This window comes from Ovis canadensis, chromosome 11 (assembly GCF_042477335.2).
Source record: "Ovis canadensis isolate MfBH-ARS-UI-01 breed Bighorn chromosome 11, ARS-UI_OviCan_v2, whole genome shotgun sequence".
Lineage (NCBI taxonomy): Eukaryota > Metazoa > Chordata > Mammalia > Artiodactyla > Bovidae > Ovis > Ovis canadensis.
The window spans coordinates 39590551-39613713 of NC_091255.1; the positions used below are offsets into that span (position 1 = coordinate 39590551).

The following is a 23163-nucleotide window of genomic DNA, read 5'->3' on the forward strand; positions in this document are numbered from 1 at the left end:
CCAGAACCATATGAGAGCACGTTGGGATGATGTGGAAAAGATATCAAGAACTCCCTCCCTTTCACCTCCCAAAGAAAACCATATGGCCTCAAATGAAGTGAAGAGAGAGCTTCATGGATACCTGTAGTGTGTAGCTGGTTGGACCGGGGAGCAGGGGTTAGGCTTGGACTGGAAAGCAACCCTCTGCTCAGAGTATTTTTAGCTACAGTGGAGCGGTGGAGGTTTGCCAAGGGCTCTGGGGACACAGATGACCACAGCAAGCTGAAAGCAGGGAGGAAAGTAAAGCACGAAGAGACCATTAGGAATGGAGGCCGGGCAGTAGCTGAGGACAGCTGCGTCCATAGGTGCAGGCCACTGGTGGTACAGTTTTGGCCCAGTGTCAGGACTCTCCCAGGTGCAGCAGGAAGTGGGCGCAGAAAGGGATGTGGTCATTCAATCTCCACCTCTAGCCTTGGAGCTTTGCCAGACCCGGAGACGCTTCCCAGGGACAGATGCCACTGCCAGGACCATCCTGCCCTTGGCCGTCTGGCCTTTCCCTCTATCTAGGCATGGAGCGCTGACCTGACAGCCTGCCCACCAGTCCTCCACTGGAGGGAAGGACTACAGAAGCTCCCAGGTGACAAGAGGGGCAATGCCAAGGGCGCTGGGTGACCAGCCACGCTTCACTTAGCTAGTGAGAAGAACATAATCTTTACAGTTTACCCAGCTAGTTGCCATTTCTGATATACTCTAGTCATTCTTGAATACCCTGATTTCCTTCTGATATCATTTCCGTTCAGCCTGAAGAATCTCCCTAAGTATTTACTGTAGTCAAGTCTGCTAGCAAACAAATTATCTGATTTTCTCCTCTACCTGAACTACCTTTATTTCACCTTCATTCCTAGAGGATATTCTGTGTTCTGGGTTGATAGTTTTTGTTTGGTTTTCATTTTGTTTTATTTTCTGAACTTTGATTTCTGCTGAGAAGTCTGTGGTTATTTAAATCAATGTTTTCCTTTATGTAATGTTTTGTTTTTCCTGGCTACTTTCAAGATTTTCTCCTTCTCTTTGGTTTTCAGCCATTGGATTATGATGAATCTAAGTGTGGTTTTTCTGTGACTATATCTGGTTTGGAGTTTGTTGAACTTTCTGAATCTGTAAATTTCTGTTTTTCACCAAATTTGGGGAGCTGTGGCAATTATTTATTTTTCTGCTCTCTTTCTGGGGCTCTAGTGAGCCAATTATTATATATACATCAAGTAGATCTAATGATCTAATTGATACCTTAGAACTGTGGTGTTGGAGAAGACTCTTGAGAGTCCCTTGGACTGCAAGGAGATCAAATCAGTCAATCCTAAAGGAAATCAGTCCTGAATATTCATCGGAAGGACTGATGCTGAAGCTGAAACTCCAGTACTTTGGCCACCTGATATAAAGAGCTGACTCATTGGAAAAGACCCTGATGCTGGGAAAGATTGAAGGCAGGGAGGAGAAGGAGATGACAGAAGATGAGATGGTTGGATGGCATCACTGACTCGACAGACATGAGTTTGAGCAAGCTCTGGCAGTTGGTGATGGACAGGGAACCCTGGCATGCTGCAGTCCATTTAGTCGCAAAGAATCAGACACAACTGAGCGACTGAACTGAACTGAACTGAACTGAACTGAACTAACCTGAATGAGATGATGTTATTAACAGACTTTTTGACACTGGGGTGCAGGAACCTGAGGGTCTGACCACTTTTTTCATCATTTTCTCTCTCTTCTTCAGGTTGCTCTGTGTTCAAGTGTCCTGACTTGATACTCATTCTTTTGTTAGGCCTTTTGGTGAATTTTTTTTTTTACTTCAGATATTCTACTGTAAATCTTGTATTTTCATTTGATTCTGTTTTGTGTGTTCAGTCCTAAGATGGAGTCACATGAGACTGTTCAGCGAAGCACAGTCTAGCCTCCAAAAGGAATTGATAGCAATTGAGCAACATTGGTCTCTCCATGAAGGTTGGCGAGAAGCCAGTTCAAAACCCATAGCAACACCTTTAAAAATTACCTGTTTTCATTACCCTTTCAGAATATCTTGGTTTTTTTATGTTTATTTATTTACATATTTTTGTGCTGGGTCTTCCTTATTACACAGGCTTTTTCTCCAGCTGTGGCAAGCGGGGACTACTATTCCTTGTGGTGTGCAGGCTCCTCATTGCGGTGGCTTCTCTTGTTGTACAGCACGGGCTCTAGGGCTCAGTAGCTGCAACTCCCGGGCTCTGCGGCACATGGCACAGGGTTAGTTGCTCCACAGCATATGGGATCTTCCCAGATCAGAGATCAAACCCGTGTCTCCTGCATTGGCAGGTGGGTTCTTTACCACTGAGCCGCCAGAGAAGCTCGTCTCAGTATATCTTATGACTGCATTTGCTCTGAAGCCTCACTGTGGAATAGTGAATGAACTTGAAAGACAGCTGTATAGCCTTTTCATTTTTCTTCTCTCCACTCGAACTTTCTCTTCATAAAAGCAATGCTTGTTCTCTCTTTTCATTATAAGGTGATCAAACCAGTCCCTCTTTTGAAAATTTCTGCTGTTTCTATTCTCATCCTGAGCATCTTAAACCCAGGAATCAAGACAACAAACTCTGAATCTCCCTGAGAAAATGTATGTGTCCAAAGATAGATTCTTTTAGGGGGTTAAGTGACAAGAGAAGAAGGAAATCATAAAAATATTACACTCATAATATATATCATATATGTAACTTACATACATAAATATATGTGATATATATATAATCTGCTTGTGCTACAGATAGTAACAGAAAGTTCCATAATTTATAGTTTGTTCAGTTTATAGTGTTTTACATTTTCTAACTGAAGCGTGACTCCATTGGCCCTTCTCTGAATTCCCAGGTGAATTCCAGACTCTCATGTTAGTACTATTTATTATTTTAATGTTTATTTCATTCATTTATTTGGCTGTGCCAGGTCTTAGTTGTAGCACACTGGATCTTGCAGCTTCGTTGTGGCATACGAACTCTTAGTTGCAGCCTGAGGGATCTAGTTCCCTGAGCAGGGATCAAACTTGGGCCGCCAGCACTGGAAGCATGGAGTCTTAGCCACTGGGCTTCCAGGGAAGCCCCAATACTACCATTTATTGATGACTTATGGTACCAGGCACTCTGCTAAGCAACCTGCATACGTGTTTTAATCAAAGTATAGCAATCCTACAGGGCATTGTTCCCATTTACAAATGAAAAAGCTGAGGGCCAAAGAGGTTGAACAACTTGCCCAGAGTTATCCACCCAGGAAAGGGCAGTCCCAGGTGGGATTGGAACCCAGGTGACACTTCTGAGACCAAACTTTCTTTACTCTGTCTCCTGTTTTGAACTCATGGCAGCATTTGATGGCATTCATCTCCCAGGTAGCATAGCGGGGGAGACAGTGTCACACTGAGAGGAGGAGACTGGACTTCCAGTCTCTGGTGGCCACTCACTTGCCGGAAAACCCTGCAACCCCTCAGCTTCTCTCCTCCTTTCTTGTCCATGTCTACAACAAAATGCAAGTGTCCTTCACACACTTCAGACTTTCAGAACTGTTCTAGAAATAATATGAGAAGAGTGATCAGGCAAAAAAAGATACAAGGCAAATAGAAGTGGTCGCAATCAGTCTTAGCCTAGCTCACATACTAACACTTCTTTTTCTAAGTTTTACAGTTACGACTCCAGCAGAGAAGGACCCAAGAACAGCTGGCTAACCAAGGCATCATACCATGTGAGTAGCTCTGCTTCTTATGGACTGGTCTGTATGGGGGTGGCAGGGGGGCGTGCAATTTGGGAGCTGGAAAGCACCTCAGAGGTCATAATCTAATTTCATGGATCAGTCTCCCCAGATCCTCACGGACTCTGGGTCAGCAGGAATCCCAGACCTTAGAGGCTTTGTCCCAAATGCTACTCACCTGCCAGGGCTTCCCTTTACTCATAGAGGTTGTACCTAAAATTCTAATGTAGTGGATTTGATTACAAAACAAACACAATTCTATGGGCCTCCATCCCCCCTCTATTTTTAGAATTGGACATAATCACTATTCTTCCTGGAAGCAACAATTGTATCATCTTTCTCTCACCTCCTTTGTTTCAAACTATTTGAGTACTTGAGTCCCCAGTTAATTGAATATTGTCAGTTGCTTCCTTTCTGGAATAATGAGCAGCAATACCACTCTAGTATAAATGGTATAACATTGAATTACTGGCCATCATTTGGGTCAAAGAAGAAGAATTATCCTATCTTTTGGAAGGTATATTTGAAATTTCCTACCTTGAAACTTAAAAACTTCAAGTTTAGCAGTTGAAGCTACCTTCTGGTTAGCTATAAAAACAGGAAAAGTACCAAATAAATGGAATCACCATGTAAGCTCCTTTAGGTCACACTTCCTAACTTCTTCCCGCAGAAGTTAAATTTTTTAATTTTTTAATTAAAATTTTAAAAGTCAAAATCCATAATGACTCCTGCAGAAATCCAGGACCTTGTCCAGACTGTGACTTCATAGTTAAGCATGCAACAAGCAAGCATTTGCCCTTGATTGAATGTCCTACAATTAGTAACCTTTGTGCCCTGTGATCCAAAGTCTAAACATTTTAAGTATAGTCAGTGCTTCAGAACCAGAAAAGAACTAAGAATATTTCAAACTCTTTCCTTTGGGAGTTCAGATGAAGTTCTTTGTTCGTGGCTCAGCCCTGCAAAGAAAAAACAGCAGGTGACCTATGGCAGAACAACTTTTTTTAGCGATTTGCTAAGCACAAAAGAAAGATCTCACCCTGCAACTGGAAGGCTGCTTCGATCAAATGTACAGTTAAAATGAGAAACCAAAGGCACAAGGCTGTGTGGCCTGTTTCATCTAAGCCAGCCCAGCAAGGCAGGTGTTCAAACACAGAAGAGACCCAGAGTCTACAGGCTTCAAGTCAGATAAATACATTGGCACTCAAAGCCGACCAGGCCAGTCTTATTTCTGAATCCTGTTGCAAATGTGTAGAATTGAATTTGTTTAACCACCATCTAGAAGAACGATTCACTAACAGTGAAATGTAGACAAGTGTAGATCCACCAGGATCCTCTTAGCAGACCATAGTCTCTACCACATGCCCTCAAATATAAGATGAATACGTCAGTTTCAGTGGGATTAAAATAATCAGTTCTTTCATGGGGGCTTCCCTGGTGGCGTAGAGGTAAAGAACCCACCTACCAATGAAGGAGACTTGGGTTTGATCCCCGGGTCAGGAAGATCCTCTGGAAAGGAAATGGCAAGCCTCTCCAGTGTTCTTGCCTAGGAGACCCCAAGGACAGAGAAGCCTGGCTGGCTACAGTCCACGGGGTCCCACAGAGTTGGACACAGCTTGGCAACTAAACAATAACAACAGCAATCCTTCATGGGCATTGCTTTCCTTAATTCTGGAAAGGAAATTGAAGTAGAGAGACCCAATACCTTTACATCTGTTCAAGCTCTTCACAACTGATTTACAGTTTAACGTACATGTTTAAATAATCCAAACCTGGGTCTTGCAGCTGCCATTTGGAGGAGAATAAAAATTTTTTTGAAGTTTCTGGAGTTAAATTTCAGAAATAAGACACCTAATAAAAACAGGAATGAATCCAATGGCACATTTTTACATAACACCCCTCTGTAAGGTATGCAAATTTAATGTCCATTTGCAGAATAGGGTCCAAAGGAAATAGAATATGTTGTTATCCAGGATTTCCAGAATCAGATAGTGTGGGGCTTCCCCAGTGGTTCAAATGGTAGAGAATCTACCTGCAGATCAGGGGACACAGGTTCAATCCCTGGGTCAGGAAGATCCCCTGGAGAAGGGAATGGCAACTCACTCCAGTATTCTTGCCTGGAGAAACCCCATGGACAGAGGAGCCTGGTGGGCTACAGTCCATGGGATCGCAGAGTTGGACATGACTAAGTGCCTAACACTTTGCCTTTTTTTCGTTTTGTCCAGGATTTCCAGAATCAGACAGTGTATATATTAATGAAATACTGCTTAACAAAAGCTTTGCACCCATAGCCCATTGTGTCTTGAAGACAGTTGCTGGGGGAAAGTCCTACGAGTCATGCAGTGACGTTTCCTTTTTAATTCAGCAAAGTGAGAACGGTAGCTCAAGCAGCATCAGTTTCCCATAGTCTTCAGCCAGCTCCTCTCCAAGCGTGTCACTTCTGCTGTAGAAAATTGTCAGAGCTACAGCAGGTGCACCCAGCCCCGTGCAGGCCCAGCCCCTAGATCTCAGGGACTCAGCACTTCTGGGGAAGCCAGATCCAGACAAGCCTCTGCACCTGCTGAGATGGGGAGCCCAGATGGTAACCCCATTGACCCAGAGCTTAAACATTAGTCTCTTTACTCAGCCACCCACCACCACCAGGCACGCGTGTGTAAAGGCAGTTGCTCTAGAGAAGGAAGCAGGAACTCACAGTCTCTGGGTCTTTTCTGCTCAATCAGATTCAACATATTTCATGATGACCCAGACTCTGTGCGGGCTGGTATGCTGGGTGCTGTGGGGACCACCGTGAGCACAACTGTACTTTGTAGAGGCTCAAGATTTTAGGGGGAAAGGTACAAGAAACACAGAAGGTGGGACCAGTTATATTTCCCAAGAGGGCTTTTTATGTCTTCCTTCTATCATTTGAATTTTCTGAAGCAGAAGAAAAGAGGAAAGGAGGAAGAAAGTGAGTAGACCGGAGGGAAGGAAAGCCGACAGTCATTGGAGATCACCTAATTTGATGATTTTTGGTGTTTTTTTGATAGTTAAATATATTGTGTGCTATGTGTGTCTACACACACACACACATACTGGCTGGAACAGGGTCAGGGGCCTCTGCCCCACTCACTCGCCCCCCCTCACCCCTTTAGATAACCCTGTTTCTCTTCCCCAGGGTCCTCTTCAAACAGAGTTTGAAAACCCTGCCCTAGTCCATGTCTCACTGTCTTTAACCCTCACGAAACTAAGATTGGAGAGGCCTCAGAGATGCGTCAAACATCCCAAAGCCAAAGCCCAAAGCGATCCTATTTACAAACTTGAACCGTGAGACTTTAAACGCATGCACAGTAAAATGATAACACAGCCTTACATTGTCCATAACACCGGAAATAACTGCAGTACTCCCCCTGAATTTTCAAACTTGTTATAAATTGCTCTAGCGGAGAGCTGCTGGCCAGGTGAATTGTTCATTGTCCTTCTGTTACTACCAGGTAGCCCTGCTGGTTTAGTTTGTTCACAGAAACACCTGCTCTCCTTGGACAGAATTAGTCTTGAGTTGTACATTAGATTGACCCAAGGCCGTTGCCCATTGCAAAAAGAAGAAATTGAAGTCCCCTCCTGTTGCAGCAGCTGAGGCCAAAACCTGCATCTCTTGATCCTGGAGCAGCAGCCAGCACAGAGCCCCTTTAAACCGTGCAAAAGTGCTCTCAGCCAGAAGCACACCCCCAGGCTGGCTTCTAAGATTGCTTTCACATTTATAATATCAGTGGTGGAATTCACATTTTAAAAAGAGTTGGTAAACCTGAGTGAACTAGCCTCTCAATGTTAGTGTAGAATTTATGGTTCAGACTCCCTTCCAGAATCCCACCTCTGAATCTCAAGAGGAAAGTTTCAAATTGCCTACTTGTCACCGTCAACTGGAATTCAGAAGCATGGCTCCGCCACCGTCCCCATCAGGCTCAAGGCTGCAAGAGGACATCAGGGTTCTCATTTTTTCTTGTTTTGGGACACAGCCCAGCCTCCTGTCCTTCCTGGACACCTGTGGGCAGGCTCAGGTCTGGTCATCATTTCTCATGCAGGTTTTCTCCACTACATTCTTCTCTTTGGGAACCAATCTCCTGGGTCGGAGGGTAAATGCTGTGGCTCAGATGGTAAAGAATCTGCCTGTAAAGCAGGAGTCGTGGGTTCGATCCCTGGGCAGGAAAGATCCCCTGGAGAAGGAAATGGCAACCCACTCCAGTATTCTTGCCTGGAGAATCCCATGGACAGAGGAGCGTGGCGGGCTACAGTCCTTGGGGTCACAAAAGAGTTGGACATGACCGAGTGACTAACACATTCCTCCTGAGTTCAATCTTAAATACTGTTTTATTCCAACCCCTTCAGAATTCTTAGTGCAGAAAGAGAATCAGCTCTGAGTTTTCGATGGGAAAAAAAAAAGTCATAGAGCTGTTCAGTAGATATTTTGACCATCTGTTGGGAGAAAAGCCCCATGGAACACCGAAGAGTTAGACGTTAATTCTGTTTCAAAGAGCTTACCGTCTAGAATGTTCTCTCAATTCTCCTGCTTAATTATGCCTGTTAATAATATTGGACAACGTCTTACCACTACATGGAGTAGGTTTCTGGGAGACCTGAAGGACAGAAATGACTTTCTCTCTCCTTCTGCTAGTACACTGGGGCTGATCTCTATGAATCCAGGGGAGAGAAGCAGGAACATTGAGTTGATTGTCCTGGAATCCAGAAAATGGCATTAGAAAACTGAAGTCGATTACAGAAGCCCAGGGGGCACCCAAAAGGCTGCAACTTCTCCGCCGAGACTCAAAGAAAGCCCGCTGGCCAGAAAGAAGCATCTGGGCAGCTTGGTTCCGTGGTCTGATGGATGTCGATGAATGGAAAGATACGATGAGCTGTGTGTGAATGGTGCTGCCTTTATTTGTTTTGCAGACTAATCCAGGCCTCCGCAGCCACATACTTACGGCAAAGCCTTGGTAAATCCCTGGATTCTGTGCTCCTCCTCCTGAATAGCGAGAGGCGTCACGGGCCGGTCCCTGCACCCACAGCACACGCAGCGTCTTGATAGTTTTGAGAAGCTGGCGGGGCAGAGTCTTCCTTCCTTTCCTCAATGCCTTCATCTGACTTGGCTTCTCCCCACAGCACCGCCCCCACCCCCACTGTTGGCTGTTTGAGCAGAACACGGCACAAGGGTTTCATCTGTCCTCCTTCCCTCCCTCCTAACATCTCAAATGTGGAGTGGGAAAAAAGCCTCCTCGGTTTTCATACCAAGCCCACTTGGATCCAAAATCCTAACTTCTCTATTTCCCCCAACTCTTTCCTTCATCTCTAGTTCCTTGCTCCTTAGAAATTAGTGCGCTAGTGATGCAGGCATCACGTGAATGTATCTGTGGACCCTTCTGAGAAATTCCAGAATATTCGTGTAGAAGGCATTGAATTCCCTAAGCATGCAAGCCAGGCTGTAATATTACAAAGCTCCATTGGGAAAAGGCAATTTTCAGGCCCCCTGCGACTATCCTTTGGGTCCTGAATGGGCCATCTATTGCCACCCTAAAGAGATGAGACAGTTTCCAAAGTATTAACCACACGTGCATAGCATGGATCCCATTTGTTTGGAAGAAAAATACTCCTGGTCCAATTTGTCTTTAAAAGCAAAGCCAATGGACTTCCCTGGTGGTCCAGTGGTTAAGACTTTGCACTTCCATTGCAGGAGGGTGCGGGTTCGATCCCTGGTTGGTGAGCTAAGATCCCCCATGCCATACAGCATGACCAAAAAAAAAAAAAAAAAAGCAAAGTCAAGAGGACAAGCATTGCTAAACCTGTTTGTAAGTGGGAAACTGAGAACATGGGAAGGCTCTTAGACTTGTTCAAGGCTGCACCAGAAATAGATGGCAAAGCAAGGACAGAACCCAGAGGGATGGCTCCCAAAACTTTAGTCACCCAAGACTTCAATTATACCCATGACTGCTGTAGAACTTCCCTGGTGGCTCAGGGGTTAAAGCGTCTGTCTGCAATGGGTTTGATCCCTGGGTCAGGAAGATTCCCCTGGAGAAGGAAATGGCAACCCACTCCAGTATTCTTGCCTGGAGAATCCCATGGACAGAGGAGCCTGGTGGGCTACAGTCCACAAGGTCGCAAAGAGTCGGACACGACTGAGCGACTTCACTTCACTTCACCTCACTGTAGGGCTTGTATTTAAATCAGTTTTGTCTTCCTCCCCCCAAACCCCTATATATATGAATTATTATCCATATATCTGTCTTTGATTAATTAATGGCATATAAACTTACCAGCCAGTGCTTTTTGATGAGAACAAGCAGTTCTAAACCAAGTTGTTCTGCTTCTAGGCAGCAACTATGAAAAGTGGCAGTTTATGAAACTAAGCAGCCTTTCTCTGAGCAAACACGCCCTTTTGCTTCAGCTCTTTGAAATACTGAGAAATCAGTCGTAAACATCAGGCACCCCTTTTTGAAGTCTCTGATTCCCGAGTACATCTGTAGATTCCCATCTACAGATCAGGACCTACTTGCCATGGAAATGCCAGAGAACCAGAATCCCCCTGTGGGGCTTGTCCGAACACAGACCCTCTGTCCCTCCACCTCTCACCCAAGCTTTGGATTCTGTAGGTCTGGGTGGGGCCTGAAAATTGGTACTGTTGGCAGGTTTCCAGATGATGCCAAAGATGCTGGTCCAGGGCCACACTTTGGGAACCACTGCCCCAGCTGCTGCCCCAGAATACCAGCTCTTGGATGCAGCCTCTTGGTCCTGACCCGAACACCAGAGGAGGAGGTGGGTTCTCCCCTCCAAGCCGGAGGGGAGAAGGCAGGCCCCCCCCTCCTCCACCAGAACTGCCCCTAGCCCCAGGCTTCTCTCCCTAACAGATTGTCAAGGGCCCTCCAGCCTGTTTTCTCTTTTTTCCGGGTCCTTGTTGGAGGCAGGAGGTTAGAAGCAGGGGGCCACCGCAGGAGGTCTGTTCTTATCTTGGGATCTTTTCCTGAGCTCTAAGTAAGCAAATGTTTATACACACTGCTGACCCAAATTAGCTGGAGCTGCGCGGACAGAAATAGGAATAGCCCGTGACTAAACTCCTCATCGAGAACAAGAATTCCCCTGTGAGAAGCGATTCATCTTCCTCCCAGGGGATGAGTGAGACGTGTGGCTGACTGAATTTACAACTGTATTTTAATTTGGAATCACACTGACTTAATTTTTTTTTAATTTAGCAATCCAAATTCCTGTTTCAATCCTAAATGTCAATGTCCCTTAAATACAAAATGTTGCCATTTGATACTCCCAGGGCTGTCAGCAGAGGAGGATTTTCCAAAAAGTCAATGTGGTGCTCCGGGATGCAGTTTCACTTTCCTTGGCCCTTGGAGGGAGGGGCTGAAACTCTCTTTTTTCTGGAATCCAAGAAAAGATACATGTCAATCACAGAGGCCATGGCAGGCCAACCCAGTGCCCCATGTAACATCCTTTAAGTCCTAGAAAGAAAAGCGTGGGGTACAACCCAGTGTGTGAATCTTTTTAGCTTCCTTCCCAAGTCCTTGCTGAATGGTCATAGCCTCTCCCACCCTGTGGCAGAAGGTTCCAGAAGACCATTGTGCGCCTGGCATCAGAGAACTGGACTGTTCAGTCATTTCACAGGGGAACTGTTACCACCAAAGAGTGATGAATTGTAACTCTACAGGCTAAGATACAGGAAATGCAGCATTTCGTGGAAGAGTTAATAAGCTCCACTAATAAGAACTGAAAAGCCTCAGGGATAAGAGAAGCAGATAAATTCCCCCTAAACCCTGAACCCGATTAAAACCAATTGAGTTTGGAATGTAAGAGCCATCTCAAGATAGATTCATGCTGTCCCCTTAGGGTTGCTTCTTAAGGAAAAAGTTATGTCACTCTTTTTAATGACTTAGTAAGGAAGGCCATGCTAAAATCAACTCCTTTTCTGCATTGTGGAAGGGATTAAGCCACATCAATATGTAATACCTAGGTGACCACGAGACTGTTGGACAGAGGTGAAGACCTATGGGTTCAGATGGCACAGACTCACCAGGACCCAGCGGCCCTCAAGCAGATTTGTAGGATCTGGTTGCCTGGGGAAATGGGAAATGGTTTCAGAACTCCATCAGTGTAAATTGCAGCTGTGATCAAAGGCAAATAAAGACAAGCCTCCTGACTCAGGATGGGGGTCAGACCCAAGTCAGAGAAAATGTATGAGCAATGCAGCAGATCCGCACATTTTTCCAGAGCCACTGAGTCAGGGGACAGAGAGGGGAAAGAGGCCATTGAAAAGGGCGGAGTTGGCAGGGAGATTCCTTTTAAGAGTGAAAAGCAGCAAAGAGAAACTGGAGGTGTTAGATTGATGGGAGATGTGGTGGTCAAGCAACAATTTTTTTTTCTCCTATAAAAAGGAAGCCCCTTAGTCTCTGGTCAAATTGAGGGGGAAAGGACTTGTCCAGTCTCCTTGGCACAAGGCAGCCAGCTGGGACCAATCTACCTGTTCCTTTGGTCAACTCTGCAGTCATTTGGGTGAGACAGGAAAGTCTAGAGAGAGATGCCTCAGTAGCTCCCCAAGCAATATCCAAGGGTAATGGGCTTGACCAACTGCCCAGAGTGGAATCTCCCTTCTCTCCAACAAGCCCGTCCAAGAGCTGGGCTCACATGAGGCATGGTTGTGAGGCTGAATGAGACACACACACTCACACGCATGCACATGCTCACACATTCGCACACACAGCCCCAAGTGCCCATCTGGTTAGATATCCAATTGTTTTTTTTATGCCAGCCAACGTTTGGAAGACTGTTTCTTTGCCTGCAGCTTGTGAGTTGACATCTGTTGAAGTAATATTAGAATTCTGGATCACGTGATCCACCCACTTGTCCAGACCTCCAGTCCAGGAGAATATTCAATGCAATTCTGCAACCGCTGATCAACCTCATCATTTCTGATGAGAAGTTACTATTTATGGCTCTGCATTGTGATTGTTCCAGGGGATCAGGAAAGGCAAGGAAAAGGCAGATTTTTGCAAAAGCAAAGTCAAAAGTTCATCCCCGTGAGGCATTGCTGGGAGCTGGTAGGAGGAGAAGCAGTGGGGTCGTGGAGAGAAGGCGGCTGGCGTCCGGTCCAGGTTGGTCCAGGTTGCTGTGGACTGTGATGGACCAGTGCCCATGTCTATCAGTCGCCAGTGTTTTGAGCATCACAGCTGAAGAGAAGTTAGATGGTCAGAGGACCTAGGCTCCTAGCCCTACCTGTGTGACCCTGGGCAAGTCAATCCCATTCCAGGGGCCTTAAGTTTCCCCATTATTTTACCATCTCCAAGGTCCCTTCCAGCCCTCAAAGTCTCATTCCATGCTTCTCTCTCAACACCCTTTGGTTGCATGTTCTTGCCCGACCAGCCACCTCCCTGACCCAAAAGGATAAGTTGCCTCCCACAACATGGATCACAGCCCTTCCACTGACCTTGACCTCCACCCAGACTTCTGCGCTCAAGGGCAGGGCAAAGTCAAAGAGAGTGGTGGTCACCCCAGCCTCCCCATCTTCCTAAAACTAGAGCATCGCCTGTCCACGCCCTGGGCCTGCCCCTCTTCGGAATCTTGGAATGCCCCGTCTCTGCCGCTCCTTTTCCTATCGCGTATTCTGCCCCCTCTGCTCCTCTTGTTTGAGGCTGACATCCACCTTTCTCTGTGCCCTCCGGCCTCGGGGAAGCTGGTGACCTCCAGGCCTTTCTTCTTCAACTGCTTGTGGCCTGAAGAAGGCGATCACCTCCCCGCCCCCGTGCACAGCTCAGCAAGCACACCGGCAGACACCGCCAGGCTGCTCCGGGCGCCAAGGCCCCTGCTCATGTCTGTATCTTTCTGTTTCAGCCCTGAAAAGCCCACCTGAATTCCATGAACAAAGAAAACGTTTGGATAGTGCCAAGGTAACTTTCTGCAAACCTCCCATCTTTTTTATCTGACTCCAGGCTATGGATCTCCAGGTGCTAAGTTTGGGCAAATTTCTCCTACAATTGGCTGGTCCCCTCTCCCCACACTGTGTGGAATCTTCCTCCTAGGCTCTGAAAACTGTGGAAATAGGATCAATGATGTTGGCTTCGAAACTGCTATTGGTGAGCTTTTTTTAAAAAAAAATGTCCCCAGTCTTTCTGATGTTGGTAGGGGCATCCCTGCAAGGGGTTTTCAGAGAGACATGAAATGAGGTAGGTGAGGTGGGTTGGCAAGCTGGCCTCTCTTTCATGACAGGCATTTCTCAGTGATGAGCAGATGATTTTAAATCCAACTCAGTGGTAGGGTAAGGCCTGCGGATATGGGGCTTATTCGAGGCTATTTAAAGGCGAAAAGGTTTCCCTGGTGACTTAGTGATAAAGAATCCGCCTGCCAGTGCAGGAGATGCGGGCTCAATCCTTGGGTTGGGAAGATCCCCTGGAGAAGGAAATGGCAACCCACTCCAGTATTCTTGCCTGGAGAATCCCATGGTCAGAGGAGCCTGGCGGGCTACAGTCCGTGGGGTTCCAATAAGGACACGACTGAGTGACTAAACAACAATGGAAGGCTGAAGGAAGCCTGTTTATCTCTCTTTTAGCATTTGAGGGGGGGAATTAGCATGTATTCTATACCTTCAGAGCAAGTCTCTGCAACTTGAATTTATCGAGACTGTAAGTGCTAGTTAGGGAGCATCAGCAGTGCACCTAGAAGGAACGCCAGCAGGCCCTTCTCCTGGGAGGCCACTGCTAGAGAATCCTAGCCTGGCGGCTAGCAAGAGGGTAGGGGAGCGGGGAAGAGCGGCAGAGCTCCAGGACTCCCTAGGGCTGCTCATGGGAGGCTGTGCTGGAGAATAACTGCCTTTCATCCAAACTGGAGTGGGCCCCAGACCCCTCTTCAGGGGGCCAATACAGTGAGATCAGAACCCAGAAATGAGGGCCCTGAAGTCCAGTTATTGCTCTGCCACAGCCCACGCCATCTCTGCAGACAACTCCATCATCAAGAAAACTTTAAGACTCAATAAATACTACGTCTGTAAGTGTCCTTGCAGCGTCAATGTGGGTCTCAATCTGCAGGGTCCTCATTTTCACATCCTGAGAGAAAACTCAAGGGAAAAACGGGAGGAGGGCATGTGTTGTCATGTTATACTGGATGGGATGAGGTTACCTTTAATCCCTGACTCTAGTTAGTTTGTGACTCCTTTACAAAATAAGATTGGCTATAATATAAGCAGCATGATGATATCAGTTTTATTAGTATTTTATGAATAGGTACCTGTCTGCCCTTTAAGTTTGGAGCGCTGAGATGGACCAAAGCTTTTGACCTCTTTATCTTATTTCTCCATCCTGAAATTACTAGAGAGGTTTTACTAGATGAGTCCTCCTTCATCAAAATGTAGAACAGGGATATTTGCATGTTTCATTTGTAAGAAAGGAATGCTTTTTCCTTTTGAGAGAAAAGGGGTTTCTTTTAAAGTTAAAATTAGATGATTCAGCTGTATGATACTGAGTGGAATTGATTCCATGTTTGTGTCCAACAGCCTGAAGACACCCTGAAGCGCAAAGCAAGAAGCAGTTCCGACCGTGCAGCCGTGGTGAAAATGCACATACTCCAAGGTGGGGCTGCCCAAAGTCATTAAACCAGTACCAGTCAGTGAGAAGGGAACAGGGACCATTGTTCAAGGTTCTTTGTCTCTGCTCAGTGGCTGAGTCCTCTTAGAAAGGAGGTACTTCCATCCCAAAGTGATTTTTGAGCTGTCATCTAGTCATTCAAGGCCGTGCTGATGGTCAAATCGAGAAGCCATATGGTGGCCCAGAAGGTACCACACTTGGGGTCCAATCTGAGGTGCACCACTGCTCAGCTTTCTCTGAGCACACAGGGCATGTCCAACATATATCAACTTCCTTTAAAATGTCCATCCTTCACACCAGTAATAAATGTTTAGTTTCGAAAAGGTTTCCCTGGTGGCTCAGCAGTAAAGAATCTGCCTGCAAAGCAGGAGTCTCAGGTTCGATCCCTGGGTTGGGAAGATCCCCTGGAGGAGGGCATGGCAACCCACTCCAGTATTCATGCCTGGAGAATCCCATGGACAGAGGAGACTGGTGGGCTACAGTCCATAGGGTCACAAAAGAGTTGGACACGACTGAAGCAACTGAGCATGCAAGGCTTACAAAATGATGTCTACTGAGGAGACCAGAAAACAAAACTATATTCACAGTTAAATTCAGGAAAGTAAAGTATATACATAAATTGTATTTATAGTCAGATTCTATGATGAAAAGATAAAGACCTAACAATAAATACTGTGTAAATAATTTAGAAATACACCCAATTATTAAAAACAGTAGATTCTAAGTGGAAGAGGTTTCCCAATGCTTTCATTTCTTTTGCATAATTTTTTTAACATTTTCTACGCTTACAGCAATGTATAAGAATACGTAATCAAAAAAGGAACGTTATTTGTTGCATCTTTACCATCTTGAATTAAACTATCAGGCTATGAACCCCAAGAATCGGACACAACTGAGCAACTGAGCACACACACACATTCATGGAACAGTGGTACTATGAGGCCTGGAAAGATGTCGCCTTCTAAATTTTCAGAGTTGAGCAGAAAGCAGCAAACTCTCATGGAACCCTAACTTCCAGTTCTGCCTTATTGCAACAACTGGCTTTCAAGACTCTCTTCCATGTTCTTGCATAGAAATAAGTCAGGGCCTCGCCCAGAGAGTAATAAAGAGTGATTGAGAGCTTGTCAGTGATCTTTCTCACCCTCCCAGTGATGAGAAGCTAATATATTCTTTTTTAAATCCCTGTTTTATTAAATAACCATTTTGTTGGATATATTCAGTTTCTTAAATCCCTGTTTAATTAAATAACCATTTCCCTCCAAAACTGTTTCTCTTTTACAACCAGATCAGGACATTTGAATCAGTTAGTATCACAACCTCAACAGGTCTGAAACCCTTAAGAAATCATGCTACCGCAGCTGTTACAACTGGGTTGGATTGTTTAGTCCCTTCAGTCGTGTGTGACTCTTTCGCAACCCCATGGACTGTAGCCCGCCAGGCTTTCCATCCATGGGATTTCCCAGGCAAGAATACTGGAATGGGTTGCCATTTCCTTCCCCAGGGGCTTCCCGACCCAGGGATCAAACCTTCGTCTCCTGCAGCTCCTATATTGCAGGCAAAATTTTTTTTTTACCGCTGAGCCACTAGGGAAGCCGCAATTATAACAATAGATAATATTTACTGCCAGCTCATCATGGGCCAGGTAGTACCCAGGTCTCCTGCATTTCAGGCAGATTCTTTACCAGCTGAGCCACGAGGGACGCACATACAGACTGGATGGGCATGCAAATACTGTCATTTAAAGTCAGTAAACGAGGCAGGCCCTGTGGACTGTTTACTTCCAGAATCGACAGATTGCACATTTTTCTCCCCAAATCCTCACAAAGCCAGTTTCTCTAACACTACTATGCTCTTCAATTTGCCTTTATTTGGAACTGTCTGGTCTTTGCTGCTAGTCCATGTGAAATGAGGATGATTGCATCGAAAATTTATTAGGATGGTGGCATACAATGTGTCAGAGTGTGTGGGTTACAGAAGCAAGAAACAGAATAAAAATAAAACCACAAAAATGACATCAAATTCTAGAGCCAGTCCTCTTGATTTTAACCCCTCAGCTTCCACTGCAGAAAGATCGGTTCCAACTGCCCAGATGAAGCTGAAAAGAGCCCGTCTCGCAGATGACCTCAACGAAAAGATTGCTCTCCGGCCGGGGCCGCTGGAGCTGGTAGAGAAGAACATACTCCCTGTGGACTCCGCTGTGAAGGAGGCCATTAAAGGTAGTTAGCACCAATGGTAGGCTTCCTCCGTGCTGGGGTCTGGAGGCAGCCGTGGCTCTGAAGTGCTGGGGTCCTGGGGGTGAAGGCGTCTCACTAAACAAGAGTCTATCCAGGGGTTACTGTCCCAAAATGTTCCCAGAAATCCCAGGAACAAGGAAGAAATTCCCAGCCACCCCCCTCCAACGTCGGGTTGACATAGACCAGGGTGGTTCTGGTCAAGCAGGTCAGAACGTCTTCCCCATGGGAATCCATCACTCTGGAGTCGTGATGCCCCTTGGTTCTCTCTTTTAAAAGGGTGGAGACTGGCAGAACAGAAAGAGCTCTGGACCTGAGTGGGAAGAACTGGGCGCTAAGCCCAGTTTGTGCTCTGTGGGTTGAAAACTGTTAGTTACTCAATTGTGTCTGACTCTTTGCGACCCCATGGACTGTAGCCCGCCAGGCTCCTCTGTCCAGGGAATTGTCCAGACAAGAATACTGGAGTGGATAGCCATTTCCTTCTCCAGGGGATCTTCCCAACCCATGGATCGAACCCAGGACTCCTACATTGCAAACAGATTCTTTACTGTCCGAGCTACCAGGGAAGCCCCCCTACAAAAAAAAAAAAAATATATATATATATATATATATATACATACACAAAATGTATCTTTAAAAAGCTGATCCTCTATCTGTCACAAATATTACACATCCTTTTATCAACATGTCCTTTACCTTTTTTGTTTGTTTTGTTTCTGTCCTTTGTCTTTTGATTTTCTGTGTAGGGCGTTTTCCCTGTAGCAGTTTTTCATTTCTGTATAGTTCAATCTCTTAATCTTTTTCTTTGAGTTTCCAAATGTTATTGCTTACTGAAAACACTTCTTAGCTCAAGAATGGAGTTATTCACCTATTCTGTTTTCTAACATGTTTATGCTTCATTTTTATATTTCAGTCTTTATGCTGAAATATAAAAGTATTTATACTTTTATATATGAGAGTGCATGGTTTAGGAGACAAGGTTTAGTTTTCTTTTTTCCACAATGTTAGTGGTTTATTTTATAATGTGTCTTGATCTCTGTCTTCACAAGGATGTTTTACATTGGCCTGATTTTTCTCATGTTTCTTGGCTATTCTGACAAGTTTCTGGTTGGTGATATTTAGGATCAGTTTGTTATATGCCAGCTTCAATCCTGTTAGAATGTTGTTCGGGATTGCAGTGAATTTATAGGTTAAGTTATGGTAAATTCATATGTTTAAATTATATGAATTCTTCTGTGGCAAAAAGATAGAATCTCTTTTCACCTACACAAGCCTTTTTTTTAAAATTTCCCATGGTAAGGTTTTCAAAAATAAATTCATATCAGTTATTGCTTGCGTATGGGAAACCTATTAATTTTGCACATTTATTTTGTAACTGGGGCACTTTGAAGATTTTCTTAATAGTTCCAGTAGTTTCTCGTTTTATCTTAAATTGTTTGGATATATAATCACATCATCTGCAAATAATGATGTGCCTTCTGCTTTGTTTCTCCTTTCTGTCTGGAAACACTGGCTGGTTGTTGAAAAGAAACATCAAGGAATTATTAGTAAATTGCAAAATATCATTTTAAGTTACATGCAATATGTTCATAGCACAAATTATATATAATTTTGTGTATTTTATTTATAAATTACCTATTTGTTTTATAAATAATATATAAATGATAACAATAGAGTATAGTATAGAAGTCTAATAATATATATATTTTATTATACATAAAATATACAAGTGTGTATCTAAAATATAAAATTATATGTATGAATTATATGAAGCACATATAATTTATATCTTTACATTATGCAGCTTTATATATAATTTAATAATTATTGATATATTACATAGAAGAAAATTATTATTATTGCTATATTGCCAGTGCTTCAGAAACAGTATTATAATGTTATATATTGGATTGGCCAAAAAGTTAGTCCAGTTTTATTTGTGATGTTGATGATAACACTTTTGTTTGATTCAGTCTTCCTTGGGAATTTCTCCAGTCATTCACCTCTAAATATGATACTGACTTTTGCTATAAGCAGATATTCTAAGGAAGTGTTTGTTCTATTCCATTATTAACAGTAGCTTGCAAGATGTATGCTTAGTTTTTAAAATGCTTTCCACGTTCATGAAAAGATGACCATTTGAGTTTCCCCCTTCTAGGAATGTGGTATTACTGTCTTTCTTAATCATCCTTGTATTTCTGGAAATAAATCCTACATGGATATTTCCCCCCTAGAAATTGCTAATATTTTATTTGCAAATTTTACATCTCTTTTGTTATTAGTTGGGATAACAGAAGCTGCTAACCAAACCACAAAATTTCAACTACTTAACAGACATTTATTTCTTATTTATAAATGGTCCAGAGAGGGTTTTCTTCTATGGCAAACGTTTCAGGCACACAGACTCCTTTGATCTTGCTGCTCCATCATCCCCTAGCACAAAGGTGGCAAACTTAAAGAGCTAGGTAGTAAGCAAGTTCTCCGAGCTGTCATAACGACTCAGCTCAGCCATCATAGTGGAAGAGGAGCCACAGGCAATACATAAACAAATGGGGATGGCTGTATTCCAATAAAACTTTATTTACAAAAACAGACAGCAGGCTCACCAGCTATAAATTTGCCAACCTGTGCCCTGCAGCCTTATCATCCTCCAGATCTAGCCAGGGAAGAGGAAAGAGAGGAACAGCAATTTCACAGAAATATCTCTATACCATGGAAGGGGGAGGGGGTGTAAATTTTAACAAGTAGCTTTTGGTCAAGAGCCTGAACAAGAGTCATGCTGTGGGCACAGAAAAAAAGAGCATCTGAGAAGTAACTGATATGCATTGTTAGATACTGGGAGAATGTGTCAGTGTGGATAAAAGGAAGAGTCACAGATGACCACCCTTGGTTTCCCTGTTGGTCAGCTAGTTAAATGGCAGCCATGTATCCAGATGGGAACTGTGAGCAGAGGAGCAGATCAGGGGAGAGATGATGAATTCCTGTTTCATGTTGCAGTGAGGGATCCACAGGAACTCCAGGGGCAGGGGTTCAGTAAGCAGGGGTTTCTACCGAACTAGACTGCAGAAGAAAGTCTTGGCCTAGAGCTACAGTCTTAGAAGACTATGGAAAGTTAAACTGGTGGACTTGCTAAGAGATCCCTTGCATATATTCATTTCTTCATTTAATGTTTATGGAGCATCTTCTGTGTGTCAAGCACTATTCCAAGTGTTTGCGATATATTAATGAACAACACCTACAAAAATGTCTGCTCTAGCAGAGCTTATATTCTAGTACAGGAGACACAGATGATCAGCAAAACCCGTGAATAATTATATATCCTAATAAAAAGTGATAAATGGTGTGAAAATAGAAGTTGTACAGAGTGCCCAGTAGAGGGTGGTTGGGGGGATGGAAGGAAGTATAAAAAGCAAAGAGAATAATGTATAAACAGAGGTAGGGATCTGTGAAGAATATAGAGAAGGAAAAGCTAGAGAAAAGGTTGACGGAGGTTGACCTCATCCAAGGAACCCCCATGCATCAGCCTGTTAGCGGCAATCTTTCAACATGCGTGAATTTCTACCAGCAGGGCAGTGGCATCTTCAGTTCCGTCTCTCAGTCATGTCCAACTCTTTGCAACCCCATGGACTGCAGCACGCCAGGCTTCCCTGTCCATCACCAACTCCCAGAGCTTACTCAAACTCATGTCCATTGAGTTGGTGATGCCATCCAACCATCTCATCCTCTGTCATCCCCTCCTCCTCCCGCCTTCAGTCTTTCCCAGCATCAGGGTCTTTTCAAATGAGTGGCATCTTACGACATGTCATAAAATTCTTATGACATCTTATGACATGGCATCTATCTTATGACATGGCATAGGGAGAGAGGAAGCTTCTCAGAGACCAGCTGTAGAAACAGCCCTCTGAGTAACCCTTCCACTGGCACTGATGGTCCCTACTCTTCTCCTAGCTGTCACTTCTCTGGATCTCATCCTCCACCCTCAGCAAAGCAGCGACTCGGGGTGGTGGTTTTCTGTGTATTGTTCTCCTGGCCTCTGCATATTTTCCTTCCTTGGTCCACGCGCCTTTCCAGATGTGTTTACATTTTCCAGCTCCCTCCGCAGCTGTGCGTCTGTGTTTCTGCCAATCCCAGAGCGAAACTCCCACTGTCTTCTTCCCCCGACGTCCCCACCCAGGTTTTATTCAAGACCAGTTTTTCTTCAACACGAAGATGAAATAAACTAGAACATCTCACAAGGAGGCTGTTGACAGAGAACCAGCCCCCGCTGTGGGGTTTTTCTTCCCCTTGGCAGATGTCCCCACCCTTGCCCTCAGCTGAGTGACTGTAGCAAATCTTTCCCCCTACACCTTCCTCTCCTTTGGGGTGCCAGCCAACCATCACTCTTCCAGCCTGCAGGCTTGTTTTCTGAGTCAGGTAGAAGTTTACAGATTCCAGCTGGAGGAAATTTAGGCTTGTGTGGGCTACAGTGATATGATGTGAAAGAAAAGGGGCTTGATTTTAGGTTCTTTTTTGTTTGTTTTGGTTTTTATGTGTTTTTAGTTGGAGGATAATTGCTTTACAATACTGTGTTGTTGTCTGCCATACATCAACATGAATCAGCCGAAGGTATACCTATGTCCCCCACTCCTTGAGCCCTCCTCCCACCTCCTTCCCCATCCCACCCCTCTAGGTTGTCACAGAGCACCAGCTTTGGGCTCCCTGCATCACACAGTGAATTCCCACTGGCGATCTGTTTTACATGTGGTAATATGTGTGTTTCAGTGCTGCTCTCTCAGTTCGTCCCTCCCTCTCCTTCCCCCACTGTGCCCACAAGTCTGTTTTCTATGTCTACGTCTCCCTTGCTGCCCTGCAGAAACGTTCATCAGTACCATCCTTCTAGATCCACAAATATGCATTAGTATACAATATTTGGTTTTCTCTTTCTGACTTACTTCACTCTATATAATTGGTTCTAGGTTTATCTACCTCTTTAGAACTGACTCAAATGTGTTCCTTTTGTATGGCTGAGTAATATTCCATTGTATATATGCACTACAGCTTCTTTATCCATTCATCTGTTGATGGACATCTAGGTTGCTTCCATATCCTAGCTATGGTAAATACCAGGTTTTCTGATTTTACTGACACAAAAGGAGACTTGGGGGTGCCTCATGGCTACATCTCACAGCTGACGCCTGTTTTTCTGTTACTCCTACTTAGAAAACCACCAACAGCCTCTCTCTCTCTCTCAGGCCAGAACACTGACTGTAACAGGTATGGTGAGGGAGTGATACCTTGTGAGACCAGAAGTTGTGCACTGGAGTTGAGCCTGGCTTTGTTCTGCTTGTGTATAGCCATTGTCACTTCACACTCTCAGCTTGGAGAGCTCTCCTCCGAGCTGGCTAATCCTCTCTTTGGTCATCCGAGTATCTCCTTCACTGCCAGGAGCATCCCTCAGCTATCAAGGAAGCTGTTATTGTCCAGAGGCCTGGCTTCTGCTTGAGGAAGGGAGAACCCTGGCTGGCTTTCTCAGCTGGGGTCCTGGTGTCCTGCTCCAGTGGGCAAGCTGGAGGGTTGCTGGGGTCCTGGTGCCCTGCTCCAGTGGGCAAGCTCCTCCA

The 23163-nt window shown here is 44.7% G+C and overlaps 1 protein-coding gene across 3 annotated transcripts in view; it reads left to right on the forward strand.

The window, feature by feature from the left end:
- Nucleotides 1-23163, forward strand: part of MYOCD (myocardin) — an 85785-nt gene that overhangs the window by 27416 nt on the left and 35206 nt on the right. For 2 of the 3 annotated variants that reach the window (XM_069603581.1, XM_069603583.1), the window contains exons 2-5: nucleotides 3667-3732; nucleotides 13591-13646; nucleotides 15245-15320; nucleotides 17390-17551. In XM_069603581.1, coding sequence (XP_069459682.1) covers nucleotides 3667-3732; nucleotides 13591-13646; nucleotides 15245-15320; nucleotides 17390-17551 — 360 coding nt within the window. Of the gene's footprint in view, nucleotides 1-3666; nucleotides 3733-8658; nucleotides 8703-13590; nucleotides 13647-15244; nucleotides 15321-17389; nucleotides 17552-23163 lie in introns of all 3 variants that reach the window. The other variant, XM_069603584.1, reaches the window with a different exon arrangement.